A 17,906-nucleotide genomic window follows, 5' to 3' on the forward strand; every position below is an offset into this window, starting at 1 on the left:
AGCAACATGGATGCAACTAGAGATTATCATACTAAGTGAAGTAAATCAGAAAGAGAAAGACAAATGCCACGATATCACTTATATGTGGAATCTAAAATATGACACAAATGAACTTATCTATGAAACAAACAAAATCAGGGACAGAGAACAGACTGGTGGTTGCCAAGGGGGAGAGGGTAAGAGTGGGAGTTTGGGATTAGCAGATGCAAACTGTGTGTATACAGAATGGATAAACAACAAGGTCCTACTGTACAGCACAGGGAACGCTATTCAATATCCTGTGATAAACCAGAATGGAAAAGCATATGAAAAAGGATGCAAAAAAAATTTTTTTTAAGTTGAGAGACCTTAAACAGAAGCCCATTTTTTCCTGAAAGTACTAAAACCCAGAAATACCCTTGCGTTTAATTAAAATACCTTTTAAATACAAAAGAAAAGAAAAAAAAGAAAGAAAAAAGAAGAGGGGAATTTCCTGCACACTACTTGCTTTCTTACACGGTTGGCCCCAAGGCGAAGGTGGCTTGCTTTGCTCTCTCTCTTACATGTGCGTCTCCGGCTAGAACATAACGCATGGATCCAGCTTTCACGTTGTCTTGGAAACAATCCCCTCCATGATGAGTGCCCTGAGGATGGTGTGGATCATCTCCCGACACTACAATAAAGACGAGAGGATGATTCCGCTCATGGAGCGCGTTGCCTGGGAAATCGCGGAGAGAGTCTGCAAAGTGGTGAATCTTCGGACTTTGTTCAGGTAGGAAGGAAAGGCACTGTGTTTTCCTTAAGATCTGAAACCACTTTGTCGAAACATAATTCACACACCATACAAGTCACCTGTTTAAAAAGTACAATTTAATGCTTTTAGTATATTCACAGAGATGTGCGTCCCTAGCCATCCATGATTTTAGAATATTTTCTTCATCCCAGAAAGAAATCTTGTGCCCTTGAGCCTCACTCCCACCCTCCCCAGCCCCCCAGCCCTGGGCAACCACTGATCTACTGTCTGTCTCTGTGGATTCGCCTCTTCTGAACATTCATGCACATGGAATCCTACAACACGTGGTCTTTTATGACCGGCCCCTCCCCCTCAGCATCATGTTTTCAAGGTTCATTCATTGATGTAGTTTGCATCGGTGTTTCATTCCTTTTTATGGCCAAATAATACTCCACGGTGTGGATTACTCAGGACCGTCTTCCTTGGTTATCCTCGGAGAGACCGAGGCAGATCGTCCAAGGGAACCTTACTCCTGGACCCCAGACCCCCTCAGGTGGAACAGCCTCTGAGGATCAAATGTGGAAGGAGACACAGATCATTTTTTTACTTTCTTTTTTTTTTTCTGGTCGGGCTGCTCGACATGCAGGATCTTAGTTCCTCAACCAGCGAACGAACCCGTGCCCCCTACAGTGGAAGCATGGAGTCCTAACCACTGGACCACCAGGGAATTCCCTTTTTTTTTTTTTTTTAACTTTCTTGAAAAACAATCTATATAAGTGATATAGGTACCAAAATCTCAGCATTATCATTTTACTCCGCTGTTGCTTCCGGCTTAGGACCCAGGGCCACCTGCTCCCCTTCCAGCTCAAACAGAAAGCTTACCAGGCTTTGCACATTGCAGTTTGGGGCAGCTGCATCAAAGGTCAGCCTGGGCCGCGGCTTGGAATCCTGCCTGCAACCCCACCAATCACATCCCTGCCAGTTTCATCAGAACAGCAGCTCACCCGGGAAGGTTTCTGCAGTGAGACCATGACATCAGAGGGGCTCCGCTCCTTGCTTAGAATTGTCCCCCTAGAAGCCTGCTTCCCCCGGGGAGCGGGGAGCGTGGCTCAGATCCCCTACGGCTCAGACCCTCCTGCCCATCACAGCATCTCTTTGCTTCCCAGAGAAAACCGAGCGAGTGCGCAACACAAAATCTTGGAGGCCAGAAACACCCTCAACATGTGGAAAAAGGCCTATTTCGACGTCCGGGCCAAGATCGAGGCTTCGGGGAGAGAGGCTCGGTGGGAGTTTGATCGGAAGCGGCTGTTCGAGAGAACAGATTACATGGCCGCCATCTGCCAGGATCTCTACGACGTCCTGCAGGTGGGGTGGGGGGCTTGGTGGTGGCGTCCTCGTTAATGCATGCAAAGGTGGTTAGAGCTGGGATTTGCCCGATGGAAGGCAGTTTGGCTTTTTGACAGTGGGCCTTCCGTGTCAGGTGGGAGGCAGAGAGGGTCTGGCCAGGAGAAAAGCCTGCAGAGCAGACAGCATGTGCCGGAATGTCCCAGAGCACACCTGACCTTTGCAGCACACTCTCCCTTGAGTTTTGTGACAGCCCTCTTTCTCCCCCTGCTTTTGGTTTCCTTTCCTTTCCTTTTCTTTTTTGGTTGCACTGCAAGGCTTGCGGGATCTTAGTTCCCCGACAAGGGATTGAACCCGGGGCCACGGCAGTGAAAGCGCCGGGTCCTAACCCCTGGACTGCCAGGGAATTCCCTGGGTTTTCTTTATCTTTTAATTAAAAAAAAATTGAAATATAGTTGATGTACAATGTTCTATAAGTTACAGGCGTACAGTATAGTGATTCACAGTTTTTAAAGGTTATACTCCATTTATAATTATGAAATATTGGCTATATTCCCCATGTTGTACAATATATCCCTGTAGCTTATTTTTTTTGTTATTTTTTTTTTGTGGTACGCGGGCCTCTCACTGTTGTGGCCTCTCCCGTTGCGGAACAGAGGCCCCGGACGCGCAGGCTCAGCGGCCATGGCTCACGGGTCCAGCCACTCCGCCGCATGTGGGAACTTCCCGGACCGGGGCACGAACCCGTGTCCCCTGCATCGGCGGGCGGACTCTCAATCACTGCACCACCAGGGAAGCCCCTTGTAGCTTATTTTAAACCTAACAGTTTGTACCTCTTACTCCCCACCTCTAGTAACAGCTAGTTTGTTCTCTGTGAGTCTGTTTCTTTTTTGTTATATAGTCACTAGTTTGTGGTATATTTTAGGTTCCACATGTAAATGATTATCATGTAGTATTTGTCTTTCTCTGTCTGATTTCATTTAGCAGAATACCCTCCAAGTCCATCCATGTGGCTGCAAATGGCAAAATTTCATTCTTTTTTAGGGCTGAGTAGTATTCCATTGTATATATATGTACCACATCTTCTTTTTTTTTTTTTTTGCGGTACGCGGGCCTCTCACTGTTGTGGCCTCTCCCATTGCGGAGCACAGGCTCCGGACGCGCAGGCTCAGCGGCCATGGCTCACGGGCCCAGCTGCTCCATGGCACGTGGGATCTTCCCGGACCGGGGCACGAACCTGTGTCGCCTGCATCGGCAGGTGGACTCTCAACTGCTGAGCCACCAGGGAAGCCCCCACATCTTCTTTATCCATTCCTCTGTCGATAGACATTTAGGTTGCTTCCATGTCTTGGTTTTCTTTTGACTCTGGCCACGCCTTCTCAGTGTCTTCTGCAAAATCTTCCCCCTCTGTCTTTCCGTTAAATGTTGGAATTCCTCAAAGGCGGTCAGAGACCTTCTCTCCGCTGAAGCCATGCCATCCCTGCCATGGCCACAATGACTGCCCGTCTGCCAGGGCTTCCTGTTGATCTGATCCCACTCTCTTTTGAATGAATGTCCGCAAGCCTTAGTGGCTGATGGGTTGAATTAGCCAGCCCTTGTCTCATGAAGGTCCATCCATTCATTTATTCTCTAAATATTTATCAGGCACTCACAACGTGCCATGCACTTGTCCTTGCTGCTAGAGAAATGATGAGCAAAGACCAGGGCCAGCTCTGTGACCGCAGTGCCCAGTGCAAACAGAAATGTTGACTCCTTATTCAATAAGCAGGAAAAAAATGCTGTTAAAAGTCTTAAAATATAAAACCTTTTCCTTCTGACATGTCTCGCCTTGGCATGGCCTTGTTTGTTGGTTTGTTACGACTGTAGCAAAGTAAAGAAAAGAAAGTAAAAGAAAATTAAACGTTTAAATTATTTGCATGAATTTTACGGTTCTTCTTTATATTGTGCAGTGTCAGCTTAACATGCAAAGAGAAGGGTATTTGTCTGGTGTGTGGAATCACTGAAATGACACAGTTTGTATTTTGCAGCTCTTTCTTTTTTTAAAATAAATTTATTTATTTATTTCTGTTTGGCTGCATTGTGTCTTTGTTGTGGTGCACGTGCTTCTCATTGCGGTGGCTTCTCTTGTCGCGGAGCACGAGCTCTAGGCGTGTGGGCTTCAGTAGTTGTGGCATGCGGGCTCTAGAGCGCAGGCTCAGTAGTTGTGGCACACGGGCTTAGTTGCTCCGCGGCGTGTGGGATCTTCCTGGACCAGGGCTCGAACCCATTGGCAGGCGGATTCTTAACCACTGCGCCACCAGGGAAGTCCCTATTTCGCAGCTCTTAAGTGCAGATGTAAATGCTTCATGTAACTAACTCGGCTGGTTTCATTTCACTTCTTGATGTGTGCAGTTCCACCAGCGTTCTCTGCTTCAGCTCACTGATGGGGAAGGAAGGCTGAGAGGAAAAGGAGTTGTGGGTTTTCCTATCTCCATCATTCCTTCTGTGTCGTCATTTTCAGCGTGAATAGTTGGCCGATGCGGTGAAGTACAGGGGTGAGGAGCAATATGGTAGGTAGGGTTCCTTGGTCGGGTATGTTTCTTAGCCTTTTTTTTCTGCGTTGGAAGCGAGCTCTGTTTTGAAAGGGGAAGGTGGCCTCTCTGAGCTGTTGGTGTCCTCCTTTACTCACTGTAGCTGCCACACGCTGACTGGTACTCGTTCTGAGTCTCCCTGAACTCTCGTGCATTGTGGCTCCACCGGGATTCTCTGCTCATGGGACCTCACACGCTGCATGTCAGTGGGATGTTGTGAACAGCACACACGCAGATTTCATTTATCGCCTCTGCTCACACGTGTGCCCGATTGTCCCCTGAGACTTCATTTACAAAACACAAGTTCAGAGATAAAATGACTGAGAATTTCAAGACGGTAACAGCAGAGCCTTAAACCCAGCACGGGACCCTCTGGAGCCTGGGGCCCTGTGCGCCTGCCCGGGTCCCACACCTATGAAGCCAGCCCCGTCTGTACGTAGTCTATGGCTCATGGAGCTTACAGTCCAGTAGAAGAGAAACATGGTAGACAATAATCGCACAGATGCATAGCTACAGCTGAGGTGAGTGCTAGGAAAGAAGACTAGAGGGGGCTGTGGAAGTGTGCACAGGGGCATGGCCTGTTCTAAAGGGTCGGACTCGATGAAGGCATATTTAATAATGAGTAGTAGGTATCTGGCATTTCACACTGCAGGTGCAAAGGCCCTGAGACAGAAAGGAACGTGGGATTGAAAGAGGCCTGGGGTGGCTGCCAGGCGGCAGGGGGATAGCAGTATGGGAGGACATGGAAGCAGTAGGTAGGGGCCTGAGCATGCAGACTTTGTAAGCTGTGTCAGGCCATCTGGAACGGGTCCTTTGTGCAGTGGGCATAGTACCAAAGGGATTAGGCTTTGGTACTCCAAAGGGAAGAGGCTACCTGTGTGACCAGATTCTTGCCCTCAGGTAAACCTAGATATGCAACCCGCTGGTCGTTAGAGCAAAAGCATAAGAAAGCCAAGTGGTGACCTCCTCATGTTTTGTTTGATCGGACAGGTCAGGGAGGAATTCCACAACATATTTGGTTCAGAGCTAAAAGCAGTGACTGGGGATCCCAAGCGCATCGACGATGTGCTGTGCAGGGTGGACAGCCTGGTCACCCCCATGGAAAGCCTGACCTTTGACCCCTTCAGCATCAAGTGCTCCCAGGACTGGAAATACGTGATGGACGACTTCAAGATCGAAGTCCTGGTAAGTAACACATCCTTCGGTTCGATTTTGGAAGTGGATACCATGTTTTCTCCATGTTAAATCTGTTGGGTTATTTAGTTATGTTTAGCGTTTTTGGTTTTTTTTAAAAAAAAATCATAAAAAGGGATACCTGCTTTTTGGTGAAAAATGGAAACAATGCAGAAGAGCATAAGGTAAAAACGAATATTTCTCAGTGTCCTCTGTCCCCACCCCTACTCCCCAGGTGGAATAAGTTTGAAGCGAGCTAGACACCCTAGAATGGCTACCAAGGTGGGTTGGGTGTATAACTGGAGAGGATGTAGAGCGGCCGGGGTGAAGAATGGGACTTAATTTAGTAAGCAGTAGGGAGCCATTGAAGGTTGTTCACCAAGGCAGGGATGTCATCAGACTTATACCGAAGAGGGTTTTTCTGGCTGCAGCGTAGGTGGATCAGAGCTAGGGAAGGAGAGGAGGTGGGGAGGTGGTATAAGAGCTTGTGGCCCTAGGTGTGTGTGAGTCAGGGCGGTCAGAGAGAATACGACCTCCCTGCATACGGCACAGACAGGATGGCCCACCACACTCACCTTTTCGGCCTCTTGTGCGGTACACCATCAGTAGCATCCCCATTTTATGTTTCAAGTAAGTGTTTTGATAACCCCGGAGCATCTTTCATATTGTAACTGAAAGTGGGATCCCCTGCTCACTGCGCAAAAGCCGATAAAGAGGCAAGGTTGGTGGAAAGGAAAGTTTGCTTTATTTTGGCTGCCGGCGACCAGGGGTGGGGGCGGACTCCTGTCCAAAGGCCAACTCCCCCCGACTGAGGGTCAGTGGGCAAGAGCTTTTATAGATGGAGGAGGGGGCTACGTGCAGAAACAGCACAGTCAGCCCTGGCAGGCAGCTTTTTAAATTTTATTTATTTTTATTTTAAAGTTTATTTAAAATTTATTTATTTAATTTTATTTTATTTTTGAGTCTTCGTTGCTGCGCGCGGGCTTTCTCTCGTTGCGGTGCGTGGGCTTCTCATTGCAGTGGCTTCTCCTGTTGTGGAGCACGGGCTCTAGGTGCGGGGGCTTCAGTAGTTGTGGCTCGCGGGTTCAGTAGTTGTGGCTCATGGGCTCTAGAGCTCAGGCCCTGTCGTTGTGGCGCACAGGCTTAGTTGCTCTGCGGCATGTGGGATCTTCCCGGACCAGGGCTCAAACCCGTGTCCCCTGCATTGGCAGGCAGATTCCTAAGCACTGCACCATCAGGGAAGCCCTAACACAGTTTTAAATAACTTTTGGTTACATTAATGTTCAGCATTTACTCATTATGTCTATGCAGATATTTTCACTGCTGAGCCAAGAAGCCCATCATAACCATGCAACCTTTCTTTTCTTTTTTAATGTTTATTTTTATTTTTAAAATTTTTATTTATTTATTTTGTTTTTGGCTGTGTTGGGTCTTCGTTGCTGCGCGTGGACTTTCTCTAGTTGCGGTGAAAGGGAGCTCCTCTTCATTGTGGTGCTCAGGCTTCTCACTGCAGTGGCTTCTCTTGTTGCGGAGCACAGGCTCAAGTGCATGGGCTTCAGTAGTTGTGGCACACGGGCTTAGTTGCTCCTCAGCATGTGGGATCTTCCCGGACCAGGGATCAAACCCATGTCCCCTGCATTGGCAGGTGGATTCTTAACCACTGCGCCACTAGGGAAGTCCCACCATACAACCTTTCTTGTCCAACCCTTCATTTTTCCTGGAGTTAATCATTGCTTTTATTTGCATTTGCTTGGTTAGTTACATATACACTGTTAATTTTTCCAACTGCCCTAACATCTTTTTCACACACCTATCAATAGTGGGTTCCATCTGCTGAGACATATCAGTGCTATTATTTTTCCAGAGACCTTTCTTCCAGAGCTTGCTGTCTTTCTGCTCCAGTCTAGATTGTTTGCTCCTCAGACCTGTTGTGAAGCAGTTGCCCTAGGACTTCCTATCTTCTGTCATCTGTGTTGGATCCTACTTTCTAGAGTTCACAGCTTCCCCTCTCCTTGTTTGCTCTGTTGTTTTGCTGGAGTGCATTTTTTAGTAGCTTCCTGAGAAAGGTTTCATGGGACATGCATTTTTTTTTGAGCCTTGCATGTGTGAATTCTGAAATAGTAGGTATAGAGTTCAAGGTAGAAAATAACTTTTCTTCAGAAATTTGAAGATGTTCTTTATCGGTTTCTAGTTTCCAGTGTTATTAGAAGTCTGATATCACTCTGATTTAATTTTTCTAGAATTAACCTTCCACTCTGCATAGGGTGGGCTGGGGATGGAGATATAGAGTATGTGTACTGAGTGGCCTGGCTGTGTGGGGTGGAGAAGGGATCCTCTGTTTGCCCCTCCCCTTCCTGGTGCCTGGTGCCTTCCAATGCTCAGCCTCCCAGAGGTTTCCATGGGACAAACAGGTGCCCCCCGCCTCCCCCACCCATTGCCAGTGTTAGGTAGTAATTCTCTGCCTTCTGTAAAGTTAGTTACTCTCCTTCCAAAAATTCCTGAACTATCTCCTCTCTCGTTTCTTTGTCTATATGAGTTAATACTTTAAAGATTCCCTTTTCTATCATTTTGAACTAGTGGAGGAGAGAGAGCAGAAAACCAATGCAGCCGGTCTGCCATTTTTTTCTTTTAATATTTATTTATTTAGGTTACGCTGGGTCTTAGTTGTGGCATGGGGGATCTTCACTGCGGCATGCGGACTTCTTAGTTGTGGCATGCATGCTTCTTAGTTGTGGCATGTGAACCCTTAGTTGCGGCATGCAAACTCCTGGCTGTGGCATGCATGCGGGATCCAGTTCCCCGACCAGGGATCGAACCTGGGCCCGATGCATTGGGAGCACGGAGTCTCACCCACTGGACCACCAGGGAAGCCCCCAGTCTGCCATTTTTAACTAGATCTCAGCTTCCACCAAAGCACAATGGAAATCCTTCTCAAGGCACTGATTTGGTATTTTGTGAGGTAATTTGTTATTTTTGCGGGGTAATTACAGGGTCATAAGGGTTTTTTTCTGGGCTTTTTTTGTTTGTTTGCGTGGCAGGTTATTGAGAAAGAAGCAAAAAATTTTATTGACGAATCTTTTAAGACTCTTCGATCAGCTGAAGCAGCATTTGACATGCTTTTAAAATTTAAGCATATTCGTTCACGGGAGGCCATTAATCGACAAATGATGAGGAAATTTAATGATATTCTTGCACAGTACTGTAAAGAGGTAACTGAAAAATCTATGGCTGCTGTAGCAGTAAAAATACACTTGGCAAAATGTAAACAGTTGGATCACACTGTTGTCTTTCTCATCTAAATTCAGAGAAACTGTACTTTTCCCAAATAAGCATGTCGTATAACCGAAACGAAGTGGGTTTGTTTGTTTAGTGGAGAAATTCAGTAAGAATTTATGAAGTACAATATTGTATGCCTCACGTTGTGATGGACCCTGAGTGAGTTAGTCATAGGCATAATCACAGTAACAACAGTGTAGTAGTCACAGCTACCCATGTGTGAAGGTCACGGGTGTGTTCACATACACATTCCTGTTGTAAGGACCCTTGTTATACAATGGACCCACCCAGATAATCTGGGATAATCTCCTTATTTTAAGGTCAGCTGACTGGCCACCTTAACTCCGTCTGCTACCTAATTCCTCTTTGTCAGGAATGGATCAGGACCGTTAATGGGGCAGGTATCGTTTTGCCTCTGACACCTAATTACTCACATAAGAGTGCGAAATACTTATTTTAAAATGCAAGCCCAGACCATATGATCCAGCAACCCCATTTTGTGTATATACCCAAAAGAATTGAAAGCAGAGTCTCGAAGAGATATTTGATTATCAATGTTCGTAGCAGCACTATTCACAACGGCAAAAAGCTGGACATCACCCAAGGGTCCATCGATAGATGAATGGGTAAACAAAATGTGGTCTATCCCTACAATGGAATATTATACAGCTTTAAAAAGGAAGGAAATTCTGCCATATGCTACACCATGGATGAACCTCGAGGGCTTTGTGTTAATTGAAAGAAGCCAATCATAAAAAGACAAATACTGTATGATTCTACTTATATGAGGTACTTAGAGCAAAGTCATAGAGACAGAAAGTAGAAAGGTTGTTCCTAGGGGCTGAGGGAGGGAGGAATGGGGAGTTACTGTGTTTAATGTGTACCCAGAGTTTCAGGTTTACAAGATGAAAGAAGTTGTGGAGGTGGATGATGGCGCTGCATGCACGACAACATGAACGTAGTTAATTCCACGGAAATGTCCACTGGAAAATGGTTAGGATGACACATTTTATGTCATGCATATTGTACCACAATTTAAAACATATTACGTGATAGATAATTATAAAACCTCAGTGGCACCTGCACACACACACACGCACACACACACACACACACACACACACACACACAGTGCAGGTCTGGCCACCAATCATGTCTAGAACAGATTTCAGAATTTCCAATAGGTTGGTCAAATGATTGTACACAGTCTATAAGTATAAGGCAGTTTGGATCATTGCATGTTTTTTTTTTTTTTTGGTACACGGGCCTCTCACCGTTGTGGCCTCTCCCCTTGCGGAGCACAGGCTCCGGACACGCAGGCCCAGCGGCCATGGTTCACGGGCCCAGCCGCTCCGCGGCATGTGGGATCTTCCCCGACCGGGGCACGAACCCGTGTCCCCTGCATCGGCAGGTGAACTCTCAACCACTGCGCCACCAGGGAAGCCCGGATCATTGCATGTTTTAAACCAAACAAAAAAATTCCTACAGAGTATAGGAAAACGTAGTAAATAATAAGTAGTAACAACCCTATTCTGTACCTCAGACTATTTCTTGACGTTCCATGTTCATTTCTTTAAAGATACAAATCTCAAGTTCAATCTTTTCTTGGCTCACAGATTGATGCTTATCACTTACAGAATACGTTTGATTGCTTTGCAGATTGACATTGTTAACAAAATCTTTGTTCAGAACCTTGACAACCCACCGCTGTATAAGAATCACCCGCCCGTCGCAGGTGCCATCTACTGGGAACGGTCCCTGTTCTTCCGGATTAAGCACACCATCCTCAGATTTCAAGAAGTAGAGGAGATCTTGGACAGTGATAGAGGACGAGAAGTATGCTGCTTCTGCTGGAAATGTCCCCTTTTGTATTTCATGGTTCGGTTCTAGATGGGCGGCCTCCCTGGGCGCTGATCCTTCAGTCCAGGTGGCTGCCGGCACGGAGTGGGCTACGCAGAGTTGCCTGCGTAAAAACAGCTCCATTTCAAATCCATGTCTGCAATTTAGAAGGTCTTTTCTGTGGTCCCTGGGGACCACATCTCCATACCTACCTGTGACATCTTCCAGGTGGCAGTCACATGACCTCCCCTTGACCTTGATCTTCAGCCTCTCCAGAGGGTGACCAGCAACTTTCCGATAATACCCTCCCTCCCCCACCCATGCATTTTTGTCTGTTATATCACAGGGGGTGGGAAACCTTTTCTTTAATGGTCCAGAGAGTAAGTATTTTAGGCATTTGAGGGTCGGATGGCCCCTGTTGCAACTACTCAACTCTGCCTTTGTAGCAAGAAAGTGACCATTGATAACACGTAAACAAACAGGTGTGACTGTGTTCCAATAAAACATCACTATGGACGCTGAAATTTGAATTTCGTATGCTTGTTACACGTCATGAAGCACTGTTGTTCTTTTTGAGTTCCTTCATTCTTAGCTCCTGGGCTGCAGCAAACCCACGGGCTGAGGTCTGTGAGCCCAGTTAATCAGCCTAGATTTCAAGCCCTACCATGGCAGACCACCCCTCCAACGTTTGTGCAAATCTGCCTGCTTTCTTTTGCAAAATGTGTTAACTCATAATTTTTTTTTTAAAGAGAGACAAAAAAAATGTTATTTTCAATGACAAAATGACCGTTGCCTGACTTCTTTGGTAGGTAAAGCAAAAATATCTGGAAGTGGGTAGGACAATGAAAGGCTACGAAGATGAAAAGTATAAGCAGTGGAAAGAGACGACAGAACAGGTCCTGCCGACTCTCATGAGGAAGAGTCTGCTCGCTAAGGTGTGTCTTTCTAGATCCGCGTCCTAGATTCCGGGGCGGCCTCGTAATGTGGTGGTGACTACTATTTCCTTGAGATCTGATGTGTTGACTCTCATGAAGTTGCGAGGTATTTCCAAAATCAAAGGCACAGAAGGGCAGAGGCTGACCCGGGAGAAGAAGAGAGGCAGAAAGAGAATAGATGGAGGAAGCAAAATGTCACCGTCAGGGAACACGCTGGGGCTAGGCAGCCCTCCTGACTCCTTGGGCAGGTGGCTTAACTCTGAGCTCCAGTGACCCAGTTTGTAAAATGAGTTGGATCAGAAACATGCAAAGTATTAGTTGAACTGTATATGAAACAGCTGACAGTTGATCATTTTTAACCTACAGGAAAATGTCACTTCCCATGATTCAGCCGCATCTTTAGCACAGGGTCCGGCACATAGCAATTGCTCAGTAAATAAACACTAGCTAGGAGGTTCAAGGGAAGACCTGGGCCTGGCGGTTTTGGTCTTCGGTACTAAAAGGAGTGAAGAGGCCAGGTAGGGCCTGTCAGGAACTGGACACCTTGTGTCCTATTCAAAAGGGGCAGCTGCTACCCAGCTTCAGTCTGTTCTTTGCCATTTATCATCAGCTTTTCCAATTTTTCAAAGGAAACCAGATTTCTGGATTTTTACCTTCCGTTGCCCAAATTTCGAACGTGGGTGACTAAATCGAATTCTTTAAAAACTCTGTTCACCAAACAAAATATGAATTCTAGCTAGTTCTGGCCAGCTCCCCAGTCTGTCAGGGCAGGCCATTGATCTTTTTCAAATTCACGTTTAACTTGGGTTGCGTTGATCTAATTGCTTCTTGGACCGCCCTTCCCACGATGTTTTGTAAAAATACCGTCTCTCCCACAGACTTCTGCTGCTGGTGATGAAGCCCAGAACTCTGACAGGGGGGTTGGTTTTGCAATCAACTTTTCACCTGCTCTCAGGGAGATTATTAATGAAGCAAAGTACCTGGAACAGCTGGGGTTCCCTGTCCCGGAATTAGCAAAGAGTGTTGCCCTCCAGGAAGACAAATTTCTTAGGTAAGAAGATTCTTCTCTTAAATCAACAGTAAACATTTTTTGTCTTGGGACCCCTTTGCGCTCTTCAAAATTATTGAAAACACGCCCCCTACCCATGCCAGAGCTTTCATTTTTGTGGATTTTATAACCGCCAATATTTGCCAATTAGAAATAAAAACTAAGAAACGTTTAAAATATGTGTTTATTCATTCATCTAAAAATAACAACGATAAATCTATTTCATGTTAACCTAAATAACATTTTCACTTTTTCATTTTTTAAATTAATTTTTACTGGGGTATAGTTGATTTACAGTGTTGTGTTAGTTTCAGGGGTACAGCAAAGTGAATCAGTTCCACATATACATATATCCACTCTTCTTTAGATTCTTTTCCCATGTAGGTCATTACAGAGTATTGAGTAGAGTTCCCTGTAAGTAACATTTTTAAATAAAAAGTAACCAATATTTTCCAAAAAGAAAGTTAGTGGGAAGAGTGGCATTCTTTAAAATTTTTAGTCTGGTTAATGGTCTTTTGTATCCTACCTGTAAGGTTATTAATCTTTTTATGAGCTCCATTGTATTTTTCTCACGTCAGTGACTTTCCTGTAATGTGCAGGTACACGGATGGGATACAACGTATGTTGGATCATTATCACGTGCTCATTGGAACCTTAAATGAGGCAGAGGCTTTTCTCCTTGACGACCGTTCCCAGGAATTAGTAAGAGTGTTTAGGTCTGGATATAAGAGGTTAAACTGGAACTCACTAGGTAATATAATTCATCTATCTATTGCCTTTTAGACTTTGGGATATAAAAAATCATTCTTTTAGATTGTCTTAGTTGAATTATAATTTTTCTATATATGTAGATATGGTTAACAAATACGTTTTCAGCATCAGTAAAGTACACTTTGTGGAACATGGAATCCATCTCAAGGCTTTAGTTAGGGGTGAAGGTGCGTAGACAGGGTGCCGTTTTGACATTCGACTGACCCAGAGCTTTCTCCTCCAAAAATAAAGTGACTTTTACTTTTTTCCCTTAAAACTGAAATTTTTAAAAAAAAAATTAATTAATTAATTTATTTTTGGCTGCATTGGGTCTTCGTTGCTGCACGCAGGCGTTCTCTAGTTGCAGCGAGCGGGGGCTACTCTTCATCGCAGTGCGCGGGCTTCTCACTGCGGTGGCTTCTCTTGTTGCAGAGCACGGGCTCTAGGTGCACGGGCTTAAGTAGTTGTGGCACGCGGGCTCAGTAGTTGTGGCTCGCGGGCTCTAGAGCGCAGGCTCAGCAGTTGTGGCACATGGGCTTAGTTGCTCCACGGCATGTGGGATCTTCCCAGGCCAGCGCTTGAACCCGTGTCCCTTGCATTGGCAGGCGGATTCTTAACCACTGAGCCACCAGGGAAGCCCTAAAATTGAAATTTTAATTTCGAGATAATTACAGAGTCACACGCAGTTGCAAGAATTAATACAGACAGATCCTGGGTACCCTTTGCCTGGTTTTCCGCCAACAGCAACTTCTGCAAAACTGTAGTGCAAACCACAGCCCAGATTTTTACATTGATATAGTCAAGACCCAGAACATTTCCACACCACAGTGATTCCTCATGTCGCCCTTTTAAAGTCACACCCACTTCCCTCCTATCCCCATCCTCTACTGAACCCCTGGCAGCCACTAATCTGTTTCCTGTTTCTATAATTTTGTCATTTTAAGAGTGTTACATAAAATATTATATGACCCTTTTGGTGTTGGCTTTTCTCACCCAGCACAATTCTCTGGAGATTTTTCCAAGTTCTTGCCTGTTTCAACAGTTTGTTCTTTTTTATCAGTGAATAAAAAACAGTATGGTATCAATGTTTGTTTCACCATTCACCTAGATATCCTAGAGAATATATAGGTTGTTTCCAGGTTTAACTATTATGAATATACATTTGTGCTGTAGAATCACTTGTGTACAGGGTTTTATGTGAACATGAGTCTTCATTTCTCTGGGATAAATGCCCAGGGTTGTATGGTACTTGTGTGTTTAGTCTTTTTTATTTTTTAATTAAAAAAAACTGAAGAATAGTTGATGTACAATGTTATATAAGTTATATATACAGTATAGTGATTCACAATTTTAAATGTTATACTCCATTTATAGTTATTATAAAATATTGGCTGTGTTCCCTGTGTTGTAGAATATATCCTTGTAGCTTATTTTATACATAATAGTTGGTACCTCTTGATCCCCTACCTATATTGCCCCTCCCCATTTCCCTATCCCTCTGGTAACTACTAGGTTGTTCTCTATATCTGTGAGTCTGCTTCTTTTTTGTTATATTCATTAGTTGTTTGTTTAGTCTTTTTTTTTTTTAATGTCATAGTGTTGTCCAGAGTGGCTGTACCATTTTACATTCTCACCAGCAATATTCATTTCACTGTCTCTAGATCTTGGCTAGCCTTTGGTATTGTCACTATTTTTAAAAATTTAGCCATCTGATAGCTGTGTAATGATAGCTCATTGTGGTTTTGATTTGCATTTTTCTGTAATGGCTAATGATGTGTTTGTTTGCCTTTATATATCCTCTCTGGTGTAATGTCTTTTTTTTGTTCTTTTGCCCATTTTCTAATTGTATCACTTGCTTTTTTACTCTTGATCTTTGAGAGTTCTTTATATATTGTAGATACTAGTCCTTTATTGGATATGTGGTTTGGAAATACTTTCTCCCACTCTGTAGCTTGTCTTTTCATTCTCCTAATAGCATCTTTTGCAGAGCTATTTTGGTGAAGTCCTATTTATCAGTTTTTCCTTTTATGGATCATGATTTTGGTGTCAAGTCTAGGGACTCTTTGCCTAGCCCTAGATCCCAAAAGTTTTCTATTTTTTCTAAATATTTTATAATTTTATGTTTTACAGTTAAGACTGTGATCAATCTTGATTTTTTTTTTTTTTTTTGGTACAAAGTGAGAGACTTAAGTTGCAGTTCATTTCTTTTTCCAACTGTTGTAGCATTGTTTGTTGGAAAGGCTAACTTTTTCCATTAAATCACTTTTACACCTTTGTCAAAAACTAGTTGAGTGTATTTGTATGGGTCCATTTCTGGGTTCTCTATTCTGTTCCATTGATCTGTGTGTCTGTCCCTCTGCGAATATCACAGAGCCTTGAAGCCTTAATTATTGTGGCTAGAGAGTAAGTCTTAAAATTGGGTAGACTGGTAACCACTGATCTTTTTATTGTCTCTATATTTTGCCTTTTCCAGAATGTCATATAATTAGAATCATACAGTGTGCAGCCTTTTCAGATTGGCTTCTTTCACTTAGCAATAAAATTTAAGTTTCCTCTGTATAATTGTGCATTTCTTTTTATTACCAAATAATATTCCATTGTGTGGCTGTACTGTAGTTTATCTGTTCACCTGTTGAAGAACATATTGGTTGCTTCCACATTTTGGCAATTATGAATAAAGCTAAAAATGTTCATGTGCAGGTTTTTGTGTAGTGATTTCTTTTCTTTGTTCTTCTTTTTTTGTTTGTTTTAAAATTACAGATTCAGTTTCCTTAATAGTTATAGGACTATTCAAGTGATTATTTCCTATTGGGTGAGTTGTGTAGCTTGTGCTTTTCAAAGAAGTGGTGCATTTCATCTAAGTTGTCAGATTTATTTTGCAGAGTTGTTCTTGTTGCTCCCTTATTATCTTTTTAAAGACTGTACATCTTTAGTGATCCCTCCTGTTTAATTCTGGATATGGTTAATTTGTGTCTTCTCTTTCTTTCTTTTCAGTCCTGCTAGAGACTAGTCAGTTTTACTGGAGCTCTTTGTTTCATTGATTTTATCTGTTGTTTTTCTGTGTTTAATTTTACTGATTTCTGCTTATCTTTATTATTTCCTTCTGCTTGCTTTGGATTTATCTTACTCTTCTTTTTCAAGGTTCTTGAGGTGGGAACTTAGATCATTGATTTGAGATCTTTCCTCTTTTCTAATGTATGCATTTGGTGCTATTAATTTCCCTGTCAGCACTGCTTTAGCTGTGTCCCACAGATTCTGATAATTGTATTTTAATTTTTATTCAATTAAGTGTATTTGAAAAATTTCCCTTGAGACTTCCTCCATGACTCAGAGATTATTTAAAAGTGTGTTGTTTAGTTTCAGAGTGTTTGGAGATTTCCCCTGTTATCTTTCTGTCATTGTTTTGTAATTTGAGTCTGCTGTGGTTGGAGAACATCCTCAGTATAATTTCAATTCTTTTAAATTTGTTGAGGTTTGTTTTACAGCTCAGGATATAGTCTATCTTGTTTTATGTTCTGTGGCCACTTGAAAAGAATATGTATTCTACTTTGCTGAGTAGAACGTTCTATAAATGTTGATTAACGTTGTTGGTTCATGATGTTGTTGAGTTTTTCTATATCCTTGTTGATATTCTGTCTAGTTGTTCTGTCAACTACTGAGAGAGGAATGTTGACATGTCCAATTATAATCATGGATTTACGTATTTCTTTTTTCAGGTCTATCATTTTTTACTTCACATATTTTACAATTCTGTTGTTTTGATGCATAGAAGTTTAGGATTGCTATGTCTTCTTATGAATTAAACCCTTTAATCATTATATAATATTCAACTCTCTCTGATAATTTTCTTTGTTCTAAAGTCTTCTTTACCTAATATTAATATATCCATTCTGGTTTTCCTTTGATTAATGTTTGCACAGTATATGTTTTTCCATCCTTTACTTTCAACTTGCTGATAGAATTGTATTTGAAATGAGTTTTTTGTAGACAGCATATAGTTGGGTCATGTTTTTAACCTGCTCTGTCTTGGTGCATTTAGACCATTTGCATTTCATGTAATTATTGGTTTGTTAGGGCTTAAGTCTGTCAGTCTTTTTGTTTTCTGCTTGTTCTTTTTGTTTCTCTGTTTTTCTTTTACTTGCCTTTCCATGGGCCACTTGAACACTTTCTCGAATTCCATTTTGATTTATCTGTAGTGTTCTTACAGCATTTTTTTAGTGGTTGCTCTAGGTTACATATACATAACATTACAGTTTACT

At 43.2% G+C, this 17,906-nt stretch overlaps 1 protein-coding gene across 1 annotated transcript in view; it reads left to right on the forward strand.

Annotated features, from left to right (window-relative positions):
* The window catches only part of DNAH10 (dynein axonemal heavy chain 10), a 147,108-nt gene that overhangs the window by 22,473 nt on the left and 106,729 nt on the right, over window positions 1-17,906 (forward strand). The window contains exons 9-16 of the mRNA XM_079942214.1: window positions 561-751; window positions 1,879-2,077; window positions 5,617-5,811; window positions 8,838-9,008; window positions 10,735-10,911; window positions 11,724-11,849; window positions 12,728-12,900; window positions 13,497-13,648. Of these exons, the coding sequence (XP_079798340.1) occupies window positions 561-751; window positions 1,879-2,077; window positions 5,617-5,811; window positions 8,838-9,008; window positions 10,735-10,911; window positions 11,724-11,849; window positions 12,728-12,900; window positions 13,497-13,648 (1,384 nt within the window). The remainder of the gene's footprint in view (window positions 1-560; window positions 752-1,878; window positions 2,078-5,616; window positions 5,812-8,837; window positions 9,009-10,734; window positions 10,912-11,723; window positions 11,850-12,727; window positions 12,901-13,496; window positions 13,649-17,906) is intronic.

Source organism: Stenella coeruleoalba, assembly GCF_951394435.1.
Source record: "Stenella coeruleoalba genome assembly, chromosome: 14".
Classification (NCBI taxonomy): Eukaryota; Metazoa; Chordata; class Mammalia; order Artiodactyla; family Delphinidae; genus Stenella; species Stenella coeruleoalba.